Raw genomic sequence first — 14,543 nt, forward strand, 5'->3', positions numbered from 1 at the left:
CTATGGGTTAATTTTGTTGCTTCTTTCTATCCTGCATAGATTTTATGCCATCAGGAAGAGAACTCAATGCTATTTAATGTTCTAGATATCCTTTGTTTAGCCCTACAGATCCACTCTCCACTTTTTTATACCCTGCCTTGTGCGCCGAGGGTCACCAGTGAGGATGGCATTCGAGGGGACCCATTTTCCTTGGTTTCCTTTTGTGTTTGGCCAACAGGGAGCCCTGGCTGGAGACGGAGGGGAGCAGGAGTGCAAAGTCAGGGTATTTACCCTCCTGGTTATCACTCACCACCAGCTGTGTCCTTTGCTCTAGGGATCCTCTCTTGTCCTGGTTTCTGGCACCCGCTCCCTCTGCCCATCCCTTTGGGCCTATGGCAGTGGCAGCTCTGTGGCTATGAACTCTGGGCACCTGTATGGTTCCTCCTGGTTTCTCATATCCTGCCCACACTTTTGTAATAAACATTTTTAGAAATAAGTCCTCCTCAGATCATCTTGAGTGCTCCATCTGTTTACCATTAGGATCCTAATTCACTATTCTGGACAATCCAAGAAGTAGTTCGTAGCCTTGGTTATAGTTTCAGGGATGAGTAAGATACAGGTGATTAAGTTTATTAAGTGCCAAATAAAACATCAGTGAAAGAAGTATGATGCTGGCAATAAACATCTCACTTCAAATCCCCCCAAATAACTTCTTCTCCATATTGTGTCTTAATTTTTTTTTTCATTTAAACAGAATGGAAGGAAGGTCTCAAGACAACTAGTTTTGTGATTTTCAGGAAACTTATCAACAACTCATTTAGTGCACTTTCAGGAAATCAGAGAGTAGTACAGAAAAAAAAAACAAGGAAAAAGAGTAAGGACAGAAGTGCAAGAGCGCCGTTACTAATGAAAGCACCACAAAGGAAATACGTAAAATAATACGACGACAACACTGCATGGTGGCAATGGTGACTACACTGATCGCGGCGAGCACTGTGTGATGTACAGAACTGTAGAGTCACTGTGGTGTATACCCAATGCCAATGTAACGCCGTATGTCAATTATACCTCAATCAGAATAGGAACAAAGAAAGCTGCTGAAGGTAGAATGCTGGAAGGAAAAGGCAGAGTTGGGATTGACCGTGAAGAGAGAAGAAGCAGAAGGTAAAGAAGTGAGAAGCGGTGTAGAGCGGAATGTCAGGTAGGCCTGGGCAGCAACACTCGCGTCTAAATTGGCATCGGTCTACACCCGGGGATTGCAAAGGCTGAGGGAAAGAGACAGCAAAGGAAAACGGCTGAGAAAAGCTTTGGAAGTGTAAAACACACCGCAGGATATGCGAGGTTCAGTTTGAATTAATTCTCTTTATAAAGAGTGAAGGGAAGGCCAACCTACCCTCATACAACTGAGCGTATTGTGGGAACCCAGCAGCACGGAGCCAGTCGCATGCTTCCTTCGCCTCGATTTCTGAAAAATACAAGAAAGGGAAATGCGTTGAGTCCAGCAGCCACACGCTAGCACTCTACCTTCTTAATCAAGGAGAAGACCTTGTTGAGCATCTGTCTGTAGTCTTTAGTACACAGCTGGTGACTGTACTCGTTGTTACAAAGCAAAATTGTTCTCAGGCAAGTCTGTCTCAGTAGACCTACCAGAAATGGGTGTAAAATGAGCAGGTATCACAAAGGTACTTATGTGCCTATTAAGATTATCTTCAATGTAGATCCACAAGTATTTGGATAATAACAAAACCACAGATTACAGAACACAAAGGCTGAGTTTCAGGCAGGGAAAAACGTCTTATTTATTTATATACCAGGGAGCCAAGGGACTACAGAGAAGGAAGAAACACTTCCTTATGATCCTTTTTTTAAATGAATTTTTTTTTTTAAACTTTTAAAGTTTAAAGATAAGGCTAAGTATACTCATTCAACCTTCCTTTATTCTTTCACTCTTGGGCTAATGAAAGAAAGAATACAGCTGGATGGTCCATGAAAATGTATTTTCTCATGAAGAAAGGTATTACAAAAATCCAGTGTATTGCTACTTCTTTAATTTTTCTGATGGGTTTAATTCCCAATGCCTTCCAACAAGATGTTCATTCATCAGACACATCCGAATGATTTCAAGCTGCAGAATGGAGCATGGAAAAGCAAAGCTGGTTATCCAGAACCGAGGCCAGTTTGATGGGGCTGCTAGAATCTCTGAGGGCTGAATCCAAAAGGTTGATATGTCCTTTGGGTGACCATTCAGTGTGGACACCCCAACCACGCATGGGACCACCTGCCTGGAGAAGCTGTGGGGTGAGGTGGGAGGAGTCTACAGTATGTGAACCAGGTCACTTTTTGACCTTGTGAATCCTGGATCAATTCCCAACCACAACTCTGTTAGACAAATACGAATGCGAGGGAAAAGAAGTTCATCTGTCAAAAGTCCAGTTTCTCCAAACAAAATTAAACAGCCTATTTTAACAGGTTTCTACCCAGCCCTCTTCCTCTGCTGTTGGGATGGAGCCCGGTCAGGTCATTGTATTTCCATTTACTCTGATGTTCACTTCTCCCCATAGCAAAAGCCGAGAGTACAGGGTGTTCTTGGGACAATGGCACAAAAATGAGCTACACTAACATCAGCTGCGGGCTCGAGCCTGTAGACCTAACATTGAGAGCACAGCATCTATGCACTGAATTCGGGGAAAAAATGTCTGTGCAGCATAATGTTTATTGTGACAGAGCTATATATATGGTCGATGTTAGGCAAACACTTCAAAGGCCAGATTTTGCATGGGCCCCATATGAAAGAGCAAACACTTTCATTCCCATCCCATGGATCTGGTTGGACATAGATTGAGATTTCACATTAAATTCAGGGCATTTCAGAGGCATCCCCCAATCCACTGCCATTCTAGTGATTGACAATTTCTAAATCTTGGGTTTTTTGTTCAGCATGAGGATTTTTTACATAATTGCTACCAGCGCAGACCTATGTACTTGTTCCTGCCATGCAGGTATCATTCAGAAATACTCGGGGCACCAAGCTGGAAATAAAAGCCTTGGAAAGCATTTTGCTCAGGAGGGATGTCTCTGAGATCCACAAGTACAGTTCAAAATGGACACTCAGCTGAACTGTACTGTAGGCTAACATGGGTTTTCTTTGGGAAGATACAAAGGGCAATTACTATAGGGCTTAACAGGCTTATGAGTACTCCTTTGAGAGTCCTTATGTGAAGGCTTCTGCTTTGAAAATCACACAAGTATTTCAGAGGAAGTAGGAAATGCACATTCTGGATGTAACGTGGAAAATGTGGTCAGTTATCACTGAGTCATAGATAGACTGTTGCCTTCTAAATTTTCAAACTTCAGAGTTTCTTTCTCTTTCAGTATAATGCAGTGGTTAATAAGGAGGAAATATCTAATTCCTGGATACTGTCTAAAGTTAATTATGAGCCAGCAGTTTTAAAGAGAAGCATAGAATTCTGAATTTTCTGTTGAAACTACATGAATACTCTGCCTTTTTTCTATTACTTTCACTACTCTCAAAATGCAGTGTTAAGCAGGAGAACCCCAGAGAGACAGACCATGAAGACCAAATGGAGGGGACCTAGAAAGCAGGGGTTCTCCAACACAGAAAACTCAAAGGGGAGTGGGAAGTGAGCTTATAAAAAAGTGGACCCTCCACCGGACCCTGAAGTAGTTAGGACAATGAGAGGCGGGCAGCAGGGGTCTTATAGGAAAATTCCCTTTGGAAATGAAGACTCTCATTGGACAGTGGAACGAGCTTCAGGCTAGCCTAGGAGATTTTATTTAAAAGGTTCTCTAACTTCAGTTTATTTTTTCACAAGAGCAACAAAGATAATGAACTGAGATTCTATGAATATGTAAACATGAATAATCACATCTTAACCAGAATCCAGCTAAATCAGACCCTTAAATAAACTGATTTTTAAACTGGGGAGGCATTTAGCCTTTAAGTCTCAGAGTCAAATCCAACAAAGATGGCAGTTAGTTCATAATAACCGAGAAGAAGCCACATCCCAGCCATGGTGGATGCTCCTTGCCATCACTCCTGCACACCCAACTTGCTTCTACTTCTGAAATGTCTCTCCAATACCCCCTTTAGCTGTAGGCCCAGCACCTTGATATCTCAAACTCTAAGGGCAAACAAACTCTTGTTTACACCCTAGTGACAAAGCAAAAACACAAAATAATCAGACATACTTAACCACTGTCAAATTTGACATTGCCCATCAAGTTGAGCTGGAGGAAAAAAAGGACTTACAGTTTCTACTGAGTCCCCACAGCCCCTACTGACACCCATCAGCCAGATGCTAATGCTAAGGGCATATTACTCTTGCAGTGGCCAAAAATCTTAGAAAATTCAAAAGGAACCATCATTGCCAGGGTCATCATGTCACCAAGACCTAACTCTTGAGATTTAAATGACGTTTGAGGAGAGTGTGAAAATCTCTAACTGTGCTCCTGCTAGCCAGCAGATTATGTGAAAGCTTTAAGGGCCATTCAAATCATGTGTTTACAGTTTTATTTGTTCTCTATTTGCAACCCATACCTGTCCCTGTGGCAGTTCCAGGGAAACAAAGCAAAGCATCAAGTTGCTGCAAGTTTGTAGAAAGCTGAAGTGTGGGGTAGATAGAACAGAATGACCTTGGACAGACTGGCCTACTGATCTCTACTGCAGTTACCACATTACATTACCTGAGAAAATTCAATCTGTTTGACTCCACAGCATGATAGGATTTCATCAGAATTTCTGCAATTATTATATGTAAAACTCATTTCTCTTTAACTCTATAGTGGGTACCTATTTTTGCCTGCTCAGTATCCCCCCCCCCCCCCCACCTTCTTCAGATAATAGAACCTCTTGTTAAGTCTCCTGTTAGGAGACTCTTCTACTTAGTTTAGGTGGGGCAGACAGTCCTGGTCACCCCAACCACACTCCTTGGTCCTATCACCACCACCTAAACGGGCATGACCTACTCCTTAAGAACACTCCCAGTCCCTTTAGTTCAAGGAGACCAAGGAGCTTCACGATTTTAAGTCAACAGTTGTTTGGGGGCTGAAATCAACTGATTGAAAAGGGAGATATCCAGTTTAACAACTGATAGCTTGATCTGTGCAAAGACAAAGCAAACCTTTTCACTCAGTAAATCCAGAAAATTCTTTGGTGCTGGGCATACTCTCCTGCCACCTGTCTGTGATTCTACTTGAGGGAAAGTCACTCACTCTGCCTTAGCTTCCTTTCCTACGTGCTTAGAACATGATGTAGCCTCTGTTGAGAGCAGATGCAGTAGAGGGAGGCTGTCTCCCTGGGTGCCTAGGAAGCTGCCAATCAACGGGCATGAGAACAAAGTGGAAACTAACCACGGCCTGTAACACTGGTTTTAAAAAATATTATATTATTTCTTAGTTTCACAGCTCAGTGTTGAAAACTTATAAAAAACACAAAAAGGCACAATGAAAGAAAAAGGTCAACTCTTGTCCCATTACTAACACATAATTTAGTGTATGTTATTTATCAAAATGGTAATCGTTGTAGTATCTTTGGTTGACTACCTATTTTCACATAGTAATACATTGTGAATATTTTTCCACATAATGATATTGTTGGCAAAAATGGGAAATTTACTCTGTTTTGAGAATGATCCTTATTTTTTTTAAATACTCGATTCTTGAATACTGCCAATTGTTAATCACTGCTGGGAGGTTATAAAATCAAGGTAGCCAAGAGAAAACAGTTCAGTAAGACTTCACCCATACAGACTGGTTGTGGAGAAGGCTGGAAGTCTATGTGAGTTAAGAGATTTACAAGCTGTTTCTTTAAAGAAACACCATGCAGTGATGTTTGGATAGTCAGGTAGATAAGGTTCTGGAGGGCTCTGGTCAAGTAAGGGGTTATTTTGAGCACAGCAAATTTGCTGCCCAGGCTGGCAGGCCTCCTCTCATGTTACAATCTCATTGAATTTTTAAACTGGTGTTTCTAGAGTGCTTGGGAACAGTGTGTTCTCCTAGCTAAACGTTTTAAGTACATTTTTTGGTTTACGTTATTCTCGGCACAGCAAATGCTTTTTCCATAGCTAACCCAAAGGAATACTATTCTTTCTAAATGACCAAAAATTCAAATTAAGGCCAAATTAAATTTTATTATTATCAGAAAGCTAGCTGGCTAGAAGGAACCTGGTCTGCCGTGAAAGGTTTATGAAATCAATATACACAGGCATATGTGTTTATGTTGTTCTTACAAATCTCCTGGAATTTCAATGGTCACACTGGCTCCAATTTAAGTAGGTCTTCTTTCTTAAATGTTCATTAAAATACTCGAGAGAAGTGGGGGGTAGGGGGGGAGGCATCGTGGGTCTCCATGTGATTTAGAAAAGTAGGTGCTTTGTTTTTCCGTTTAAATTGGCTAACATGGTGGGCACCCTGTTTCTGGAAGATTATGAGTGACTCAACCACCACAAGATGTCTGCAGTGGATGCAATCAACTCTATAAAAGTCTATCAAAGGTATTAACATTTCAACACACTCATGGTTGTTGGCTTAGATGAATTTACATGGCTGAGTTAGCTTCAGCGTTAGTGTACTACTTAAGACAAATGACTCTTTGGAATTTCTCAAGCGAAGTCCTTACTTACTGAAGGTTATTTATTTGGCCATACACTACACTAGTTTTGTTAAAATCAATGCCAGAGTGTCCATCCCGTCTATATATAGATATGAATGATGCAATAATTAAAATTACGTAGATCCATACATGACCACCCCAATCCTTCTCCCAAGAGTGCTTTATAACCTTAATCACAGGTACGGGATTAAATATCAAGTTATGTAATCAAGACTGATTTAGGTTTCACATCATGGTGACAGGATACTTCTTTTTTGCACTCTTTGAATTATATAATAAGGGTATTGCGATGTGTAAAAGGCCTGAGTAAGTCTTAAATGTTTACCAATTATAATTTTTCTAATATGCATATCATTTTCTTTCCCTTATATTCTAAATAAGTTATTTAAGATAAATTTAAGATTATTAATCACTGAATATTCAAATCAGTGAACTAACTTAGAAACACCCATTTTATTTTCCATTCAGTGCCTTTTTTTTAAGGCAACTATTTCCTTAATGTGTAGCAACGTATCCTGTTGTCAGCTGATACAGAACAATAGAAGAAAAAATCTGGAAGATGCATATATTCCTATGACACCAAGTTATACACAGATAAGGTGGAGATTCATGGTTGTGTTTATGTGTACATTTTACCTGAAGCAAGAATCACGTACGTGTTGGGACACACTATTCCACTGCCAGTTCTTACACTAGCCTTATTCCTCAGGCCTTGAAAGACCTTCTGCAAGCTGGATTCATAGCAAATCTAGTCACTTAAAAACAATTTCTATTAGAGTAAGAGAGGATCAAGCAAATTCAACACCTGAATGGTAGGTCTATTCCTAGTCACTCAAGAGTTGTTTTTAACCAGTCTTTTTCCTGGTTTTTAACCTGCTTTGTTGGGGGCAATCCTACACTGTATATGTAATTTAGTCTTAATTTATTACCAATGTATTTAATTTTTCAATGTATAATGAAAGCACGCACACACACACACACACACACACACACACATTTTCTTAAACACTTAACGATGATTCCCTGCTCTTTCCAGTTGTTGCGGAACTTGCAGTTCTCCTCCAACTGGGAAGCATCTACTTCCCATCCCATTGCTGTCCAGCTTTGGCCACGTGACCCACTTTAGCCAATGAAATGTGAGCAGAAGCAATGTATGCTAGTTTCAAGCAAAACGCTTCAAAAGCTGTCATCTAGTTCTTTCAGTTTTCCTACTCTTTTCCCTTTCTCACGAGGCTAGTAGGTCTCAGACATGTTATTCCTTGAACCTGGGTCCTGGAATGATGACACAGGGAACAAAGCCACAGCAGACTAGCTGCTGACACGTAATGTGAGCAAGAAATAAACTTCCGTTGTTTTATGCCACTACAACATGGGGGACAACTTGCTACAGAGGATAATCTAGCTTAAACTAATTTAACGCAGGGGTAGATACCCATTCTAGAGAGAAAGCCTATGGACCTTTATTTCAACTTGAAGCTGTTGCTGGATATCTGTTATTAGTGTGCTCTAGAAGTGAACACAATCAGTATCAAGAATCATTTCTGCTTGGAATTCTGCTTTCCTGCCTACAGTGCATGGCCTCTGTGAATTAAAAAAATGAAAAGAATCCTTTCACAATCCTTAGTTACATGCAGCTACATGTGTCGAGTGTGTGAGTGCACCCATATTCACAGACACACACACTTTTTCTCTCACATACGCACACCACAGAAAATCAAAAGTTCAGGTGCAACTGAACAAGGAAAGTCTTCAGGAATATAAATACTATTCCTTATGCTCATATTCCTAAGAGCACACACACACACACACAAACCAGAAAGAAAAAGAAAATTTACAATCCCACCCCAATCAATCTCAAAGAAAAAGAAAGCAGAAAGTATATACTCTGCCAGCCAAATAGCTCCTAACCAGATTGTTTTGACTCAAGTTTTCCATGAGGCAGAGTAGCTCTTCATTCTCTCCTTTCATTTTGTACAGATTGTTCCCATCAGGCGCTTGTGGTATTTCTCAAGGAGGCTGCAGGCAGACACAAGCATATGAACATCCCCAGCTTTTTTGAACTTGTGGAGCCACTGCCTACCACTAAATCCCAAGAGATTCTTCATGGCGGAGTCAGTTAAGCAACTGAAATGCAAGGAAGGGGGACAGAAAATTAGAAAGAAGGTCATAATTTTCAGGCTTTGGCCAAAGTATCTCCATACTGACCCACCAGGATAATAAAGTCTTAAATAGCCTTTCTTGGGACAAGGGTGTGAGATTCTGGAGATGATTTTTCTATCTTGGTTTCTTTGGCTTCTCTTGGAAAGGTGAAGAATAGGAGTCCAAGGTAGCTGACTTGATGCTGGTTCTCATGAGCAGAGGCTCTAACTTCCTCAAGGTCCGGCAAACTGGCAGTATCAGAACGGTCCCTGCATATTCACTGCCATGACAATGACTTTTTGCCTGGGGAAAAGCAACTGCTTTGGACAAGTCCGACCACTGCTAGGAAGTCAAGTTTCTTGGCTTTGGACAGGTATTCTTCTATCCTATTTTGCTTTAAATTTTTAACGTTAAAAAAACTACGCATGTCTTTAGGGACTCAAACCCCTTCTCTATTTTCAGATATATCTGAATGTCTACACTTACAAAGGCTTATCTGCTATTTCAGTTGCTTAGCCCAACTCTTATAGCTCTGGGTACTCCAATTACACCAGAAGCTCTTGTGATATCAGGGAAAATTCTACCATGCAGCCATCAGAAGGAGCATGGAGACTCTCCTGATAAAATAACTCCAAGAACCCTACAGATTTTTTTCAGGTCTTTCACTCTTTGTAGGGCCGGCCATACGAAACAATCACCTGAGCTACTGACAGCCAGTTCAAAATTTTGTGCACTTAATTTCTCACCAGTTGGAACATGTGGATCAATCAAAACTAGTGTTTGCTTAATTTAATCCCAAGAAAAGATGTATACAACTCAAGTGTAATTCTATTATCTGACTCTCTCTCTCTCTCTCTCTCTCTCTCTCTCTCTCTCTATATATATACATATAACTTGATAGTGTATGCAGGTGTGTATTTTTTATTTTTAAGTATTTACTAGGAAATATGCCCTGGGATAAAATATTTACTGCGAATTTTTCAAAGTGTCTTTGCCAGTCCTCTAGAATGTTTTCTGCTTGTCTGCAATGACACTCATTCTGTGAATGATTTTCTAAACATATTAGCACTTGTCTCAGAAAATCAGTAGCCAGATTCAAGAAATTGTGTTATTAGGTTTTCAGCTATGGATTCATCTTTTTTCTCCATGTTCTTCAAAGCCAAAGCTATCACTGAACTCAGAGGTTTGCTCTCAAAGTTTTGGAATTCTTATTTTGTAAATCATTAGTAGACATTGACATTACAATTTAAAACAGAAAGCAATTTAAAATAGGTTAGGTCATTGAAATAGCTTTACTCATTTGGGAAGGAGGGGGTTAAGATTCAGACCAAAGAGGTGGGAAACAACTTGTACATTGGAGTCCCCCCACTTTTTTCATCAGACACAGTGATACATTAATGACTGTGTCATTCTATGATCCAACCACATGGCATACTGATATTGAAGTCAATTGAGGCATCCCATAAATATACCACAAATGCAATCAAATAGGTTTTTAAAAAGTTACATACACTGTAAAGAGTTTTAAATGTTTAAAACATGGGGGCACCTGGGTGGCTCAGTGAGTTGAGCGTGTGACTTGACTTTGGCTCAGGTCATGATCTCAAGGTTCGTCAGTTTGAGCCCCATGCTGGAGCTTTACTTACTAAATAAGTTTATTTACTAAATAAATAAAACTTTTAAAAAGTTTAAAACACAGTAAAAGTTTTTAAATCTGTAATAGTTTAGTATGGATAGTAAATGACTTCAAATTTTAAAGAACTCTGGGCCTTAATAATTACCGTCACTTCACATTTTAAGTTTAAGAACACAGTAAGAAATGGCAGAAAAATACGTCCTGCAAACACATAAGCACTTCTAAATGGAGGTCCAGGCAGCTCTACCTTATAAAATATAAATATAATTTAATTACCTGACTAGCTTTGGGCATATAACAATTTTTATTACTTGCAGTCAATACTATGGTCTTGACTAAGATGCTTGTGCAAATACTCACTGAATTCAGGTATAAAAGGGTTATTTCCCTTACAAACAGACTTGAATAAGAGATAAAAATGACCAAAAATCCCCTTTTAAGTGAAATCTGACAGAAAAGTGGCAAAATCTAAACCTAAGATTTGAAACACCTGAAAGAAAAAAGGAAAAAAAAAGCAAAGCAAAGCAAAGCAAAACCACCACAATTCGATCACAGGTTAACATTTTGTTGGCAAATGGTCTCTCATTCTTTTATTATGCAGATGTGTACATGTATATAGGCTAAATTACTATGTTTCACATAAGCTTTCAATAAAATTATAATCTGCATTGCCACTTGACAATGCCTTTTGAACCTCTTTCCAACCCAGCTGATTTCCTTTCCAATCATTCTAGATGGCTGAAAAACATTCCTACTGCCATTACTTTAAAAAGTATCTTCTTCTATCAATTCAGACGTCACAATCATGAGTTAAAAATAATAAATTCAGTTCTCTGGAGGCTTTCATTCTAAATAAAGAATTCTGCCTGAACGTGCATCCTGGTGAATGTATTTTCAGGGAGTACTTCTGGGTTGACATTTCTCATGTTATTTTACATTCTGGATTAAGACCCATCTCATATGGTTTTGATTTATATTCTCAGCAGACTTCAAAAAGGAAATTCCAAGTGGAAGTTTATTCATACACCAGAACTATGTTTAAATGATGCTACAGGGATGTCTTAAACTAACACAAGTCAGGAAGTTCAAAGTTAAGGTTAAATCCTGGACCGTGTTCCCACCTCTTCCTTCTTGGTATTTGGAATGTGGAGATTTTATGTAACAGCTGTTCCACTTGTCTTTGACCTCCTGCATATGTATTTAGATAATTTCAAAGATGCATTTCAAAACTTTATGTCATAAACTGGTATTTTCTAAAGGGTGTTGCTGAAGTTTCAAGGTTAAACTTCCAAAACGAAACAAAACAAAAGATACTAGACCAAATAGAGAAAAACTCCCCATCTTGTTTTAATGACTAGATGAATATTTGGAGTCTACAGGACTCCTCCAATACTCTAAGTAATGAAAAGCAAAGAGTGACCCGAATTTCAAAGCCTAGCAAATTCACCAAGAGTGCATCTCTTTAGAACAAAGCAAGTTTATTTTTGCACAGGGTTAATGTGATTGCTTTAAAGGGGAGTTTGAAATGAAGATTTGCTCTTAACTAACAGCGTATCTATTAAGTAAAACTAAGTTTCTTCTCTTGTTGAATACATATACTCGGTTTTATAAATTAATTTTTTTAAGTTTATTTATTCATTTTGAGAGTGGAGGGAGGCCTAGAGAGAGAGAGGTGGGTAGAGAGAGAAAATCCCAAGCAGGCTCCACTCTGTCAGTGCAGAGCCCAATGCAGGGCTGTTGAGATCATGACCTGAGCTGAAATCAAGAGTCGGGACGCTCAACCGACTGAGCCACGCCAGCGCCCTATGAATTAACTTTTTAAAAAGAGTTTGTTGATTGGTTCAGAAAATGCTCCTTTACTTGAGGACATACACAGACTGTTACAGGAGCTGTAATGCAGCATCTTGCTAAACAGCATTACGGGAGCCGTAATATGGCCTGAAGTATTAGAAGCAAGATTCAAATCCTAGCTTTACTTCGGATTACCTTCGTGGCCTTGTGATAGGTTAACTTCAGCATGCCTCAGTCTCCGTATCTGTAACAGAGTACCTACTTCAGAGCATTGTTGTGGGGATTAAGTGAGTTGTTAGCTGTATGTGCTACGAGTACAGTTGAAGGTGCACGTGCCTGCAACAGAAAATAGTGGTTCCAACGGTTTCTGATTCTCTCCACTCAGCTCTTTTTCATTTGGCTTTCAGAAGTAGGAGGCATTCATCCTACTGATTTATTCGGCAGACATCTACGGGTTGCCCAGGGTTTGAAAAGCTTGCGATTAGGCACTGCGGGAGGATGCCTGGCTGTGGGGAGCGGGGTCCTGTTCTGCAGGTCTCTAAGTCAAGCAGAGGAGACAAAGACGCACCCAGGAATCACGAATCCCAAGAAAGCAAAACAGGATAAAGTCGTACAGGACTCAGAGCCAGAGGGGACATTTTGGGTAAAGTGACCAGGACAGACTTAGCAGGTGAGATGAGATGTGAGGCAGCAGATGGTTGGCTAACCGGTTCTGCCCATGGCCATCCCTCTCTGCCCACCGACTACTTTTGAGGCTGGGATTCCTGTGAATGGCCGTCTTTCTGGAATAGAGCATATGTTGCTTCATCTGCGCCTGCAGGAGGGCTTTGGAGCTAAACGCCGCCGCCCCGTCCCCTACATCCAGATCCTTCTTATGACAGGAATCTAATAGGCAATTCGTTTTTTTACATTCTGTGGAAGATTGTGTTATACTTTTTCTGTTAAATTACGCTGTATCACAGGTAGCCATGCTTCACACAATACAATGCTGTTTAACAAGATGTAATGAGAGTCATAAATGAAATGTGACACTTTGAAAATGGAACGGAGGGCCTCCACAGGCTGTTACTTTTAGGATATGAACACCAGGCTGGGGGAGACAGTCTGGTGATTATAGTTTACGATGTGCTTACCAGTTAATAAGTAAAATATTAGCAATCGCTTGATAATGTGAGGATCTCAAGGGCAAAGATGTGTTTGAACATACCAAACACATCAGAACCTTGGGAAAGAAATCTGTATCAGATGTGTAGGCTTCATTAAGGAAATGCCTTCAGAAGATTATTTTTCCATGTTATGAGAAAAAAAAAACTGAACAAATAAGTAAATTCTTAGCAAGGGATATGGGCTTCCTGTGGAATAATGACTGGGAAAAGTTGAGGGTTAAAGTGGATCCCAAGGCCATTGACCTCAAGAGGTCAGGAGTCTCCCAGATAGGCTCCCTATCAAGGTCACTCCCACTATTAAAAACATCCAAGGTGTGTGTGTATTCAGGGATTTACTTTGTGAGGAGGCAATCAGGAAAATCATTGAAATACTATTAAAATACTTCAAATCATTTACATTTAAAAGCAAAGAGACGTTTGGTTCTTATGCTTAAATGATCATATTAACATCTCATGGCTGCTCAAATTATACTCAATGCTGAACACAAAATTTAGAAAGCAGTCTTCTTTGAATCTTTTGTTTTTTTCCAAAATAAGGAACAATTAGTACATATTCACACACACATACCCACACATACATACAGCTGACCCTTGAATGACGCCAGAGTTAGGGGAATGGACACCCGCACATTTGAAAGTTTTGACTGTTCAAAAAGTTCACTAATTGTGTATAGTTGACCAGGTGCCTTACCAGTAATGTAAACAGTTGATTAACACCTATTTTGTAGGCTGTATGTAGTCCATACTGTAATCTTACAATAAAGCAAGCTAGGAAAAAGAAAATGTTATTAAGAAAATCATGAGGGAGATACATATATAGTACTGTTCTGTATTTATTTTAAAAATCTGCACGTAAGTGGATCTGCGCAGTTCAAGCTCATGTAATTCAAGGGTCAACTGTGTGTGTGTGTGTGTGTGTGTGTGTGTGTGTGTGTGTGTGTTTAAATTGGGATGAAGTTTGTCTTGTCTAGATTAATACATTAAGTAGGAATTCTTAACCTAGGTTTTTAGATAGAACTGAAAGGCATGGAAATCCCTTGTATATAAGTAGTATTAGGAAGATGCTTTATTTGTTGAGACTACATAGCTCTCATTAAGTTCTCTGATTCACTTATTGTACCACTAAGGTGCTCACATTTAGCCCAAAAAGAAAACTTTATGCACCAGGTTTAAAAGAGGGCCAAGTTTTTCCTGCTTTCAT

At 39.7% G+C, this 14,543-nt stretch overlaps 1 protein-coding gene across 3 annotated transcripts in view; it reads right to left on the reverse strand.

Annotated features, from left to right (window-relative positions):
• STARD13 (StAR related lipid transfer domain containing 13) overlaps positions 1-14,543 on the reverse strand; it is a 235,703-nt gene that overhangs the window by 61,856 nt on the left and 159,304 nt on the right. For all 3 annotated transcript variants that reach the window (XM_042998133.1, XM_042997960.1, XM_042998016.1), the window contains exon 2: positions 1,373-1,444. In XM_042998133.1, the coding sequence (XP_042854067.1) occupies positions 1,373-1,444 (72 nt within the window). The remainder of the gene's footprint in view (positions 1-1,372; positions 1,445-14,543) is intronic.

The sequence above is a fragment of the Panthera tigris genome, chromosome A1 (genome assembly GCF_018350195.1).
Source record: "Panthera tigris isolate Pti1 chromosome A1, P.tigris_Pti1_mat1.1, whole genome shotgun sequence".
NCBI lineage: Eukaryota > Metazoa > Chordata > Mammalia > Carnivora > Felidae > Panthera > Panthera tigris.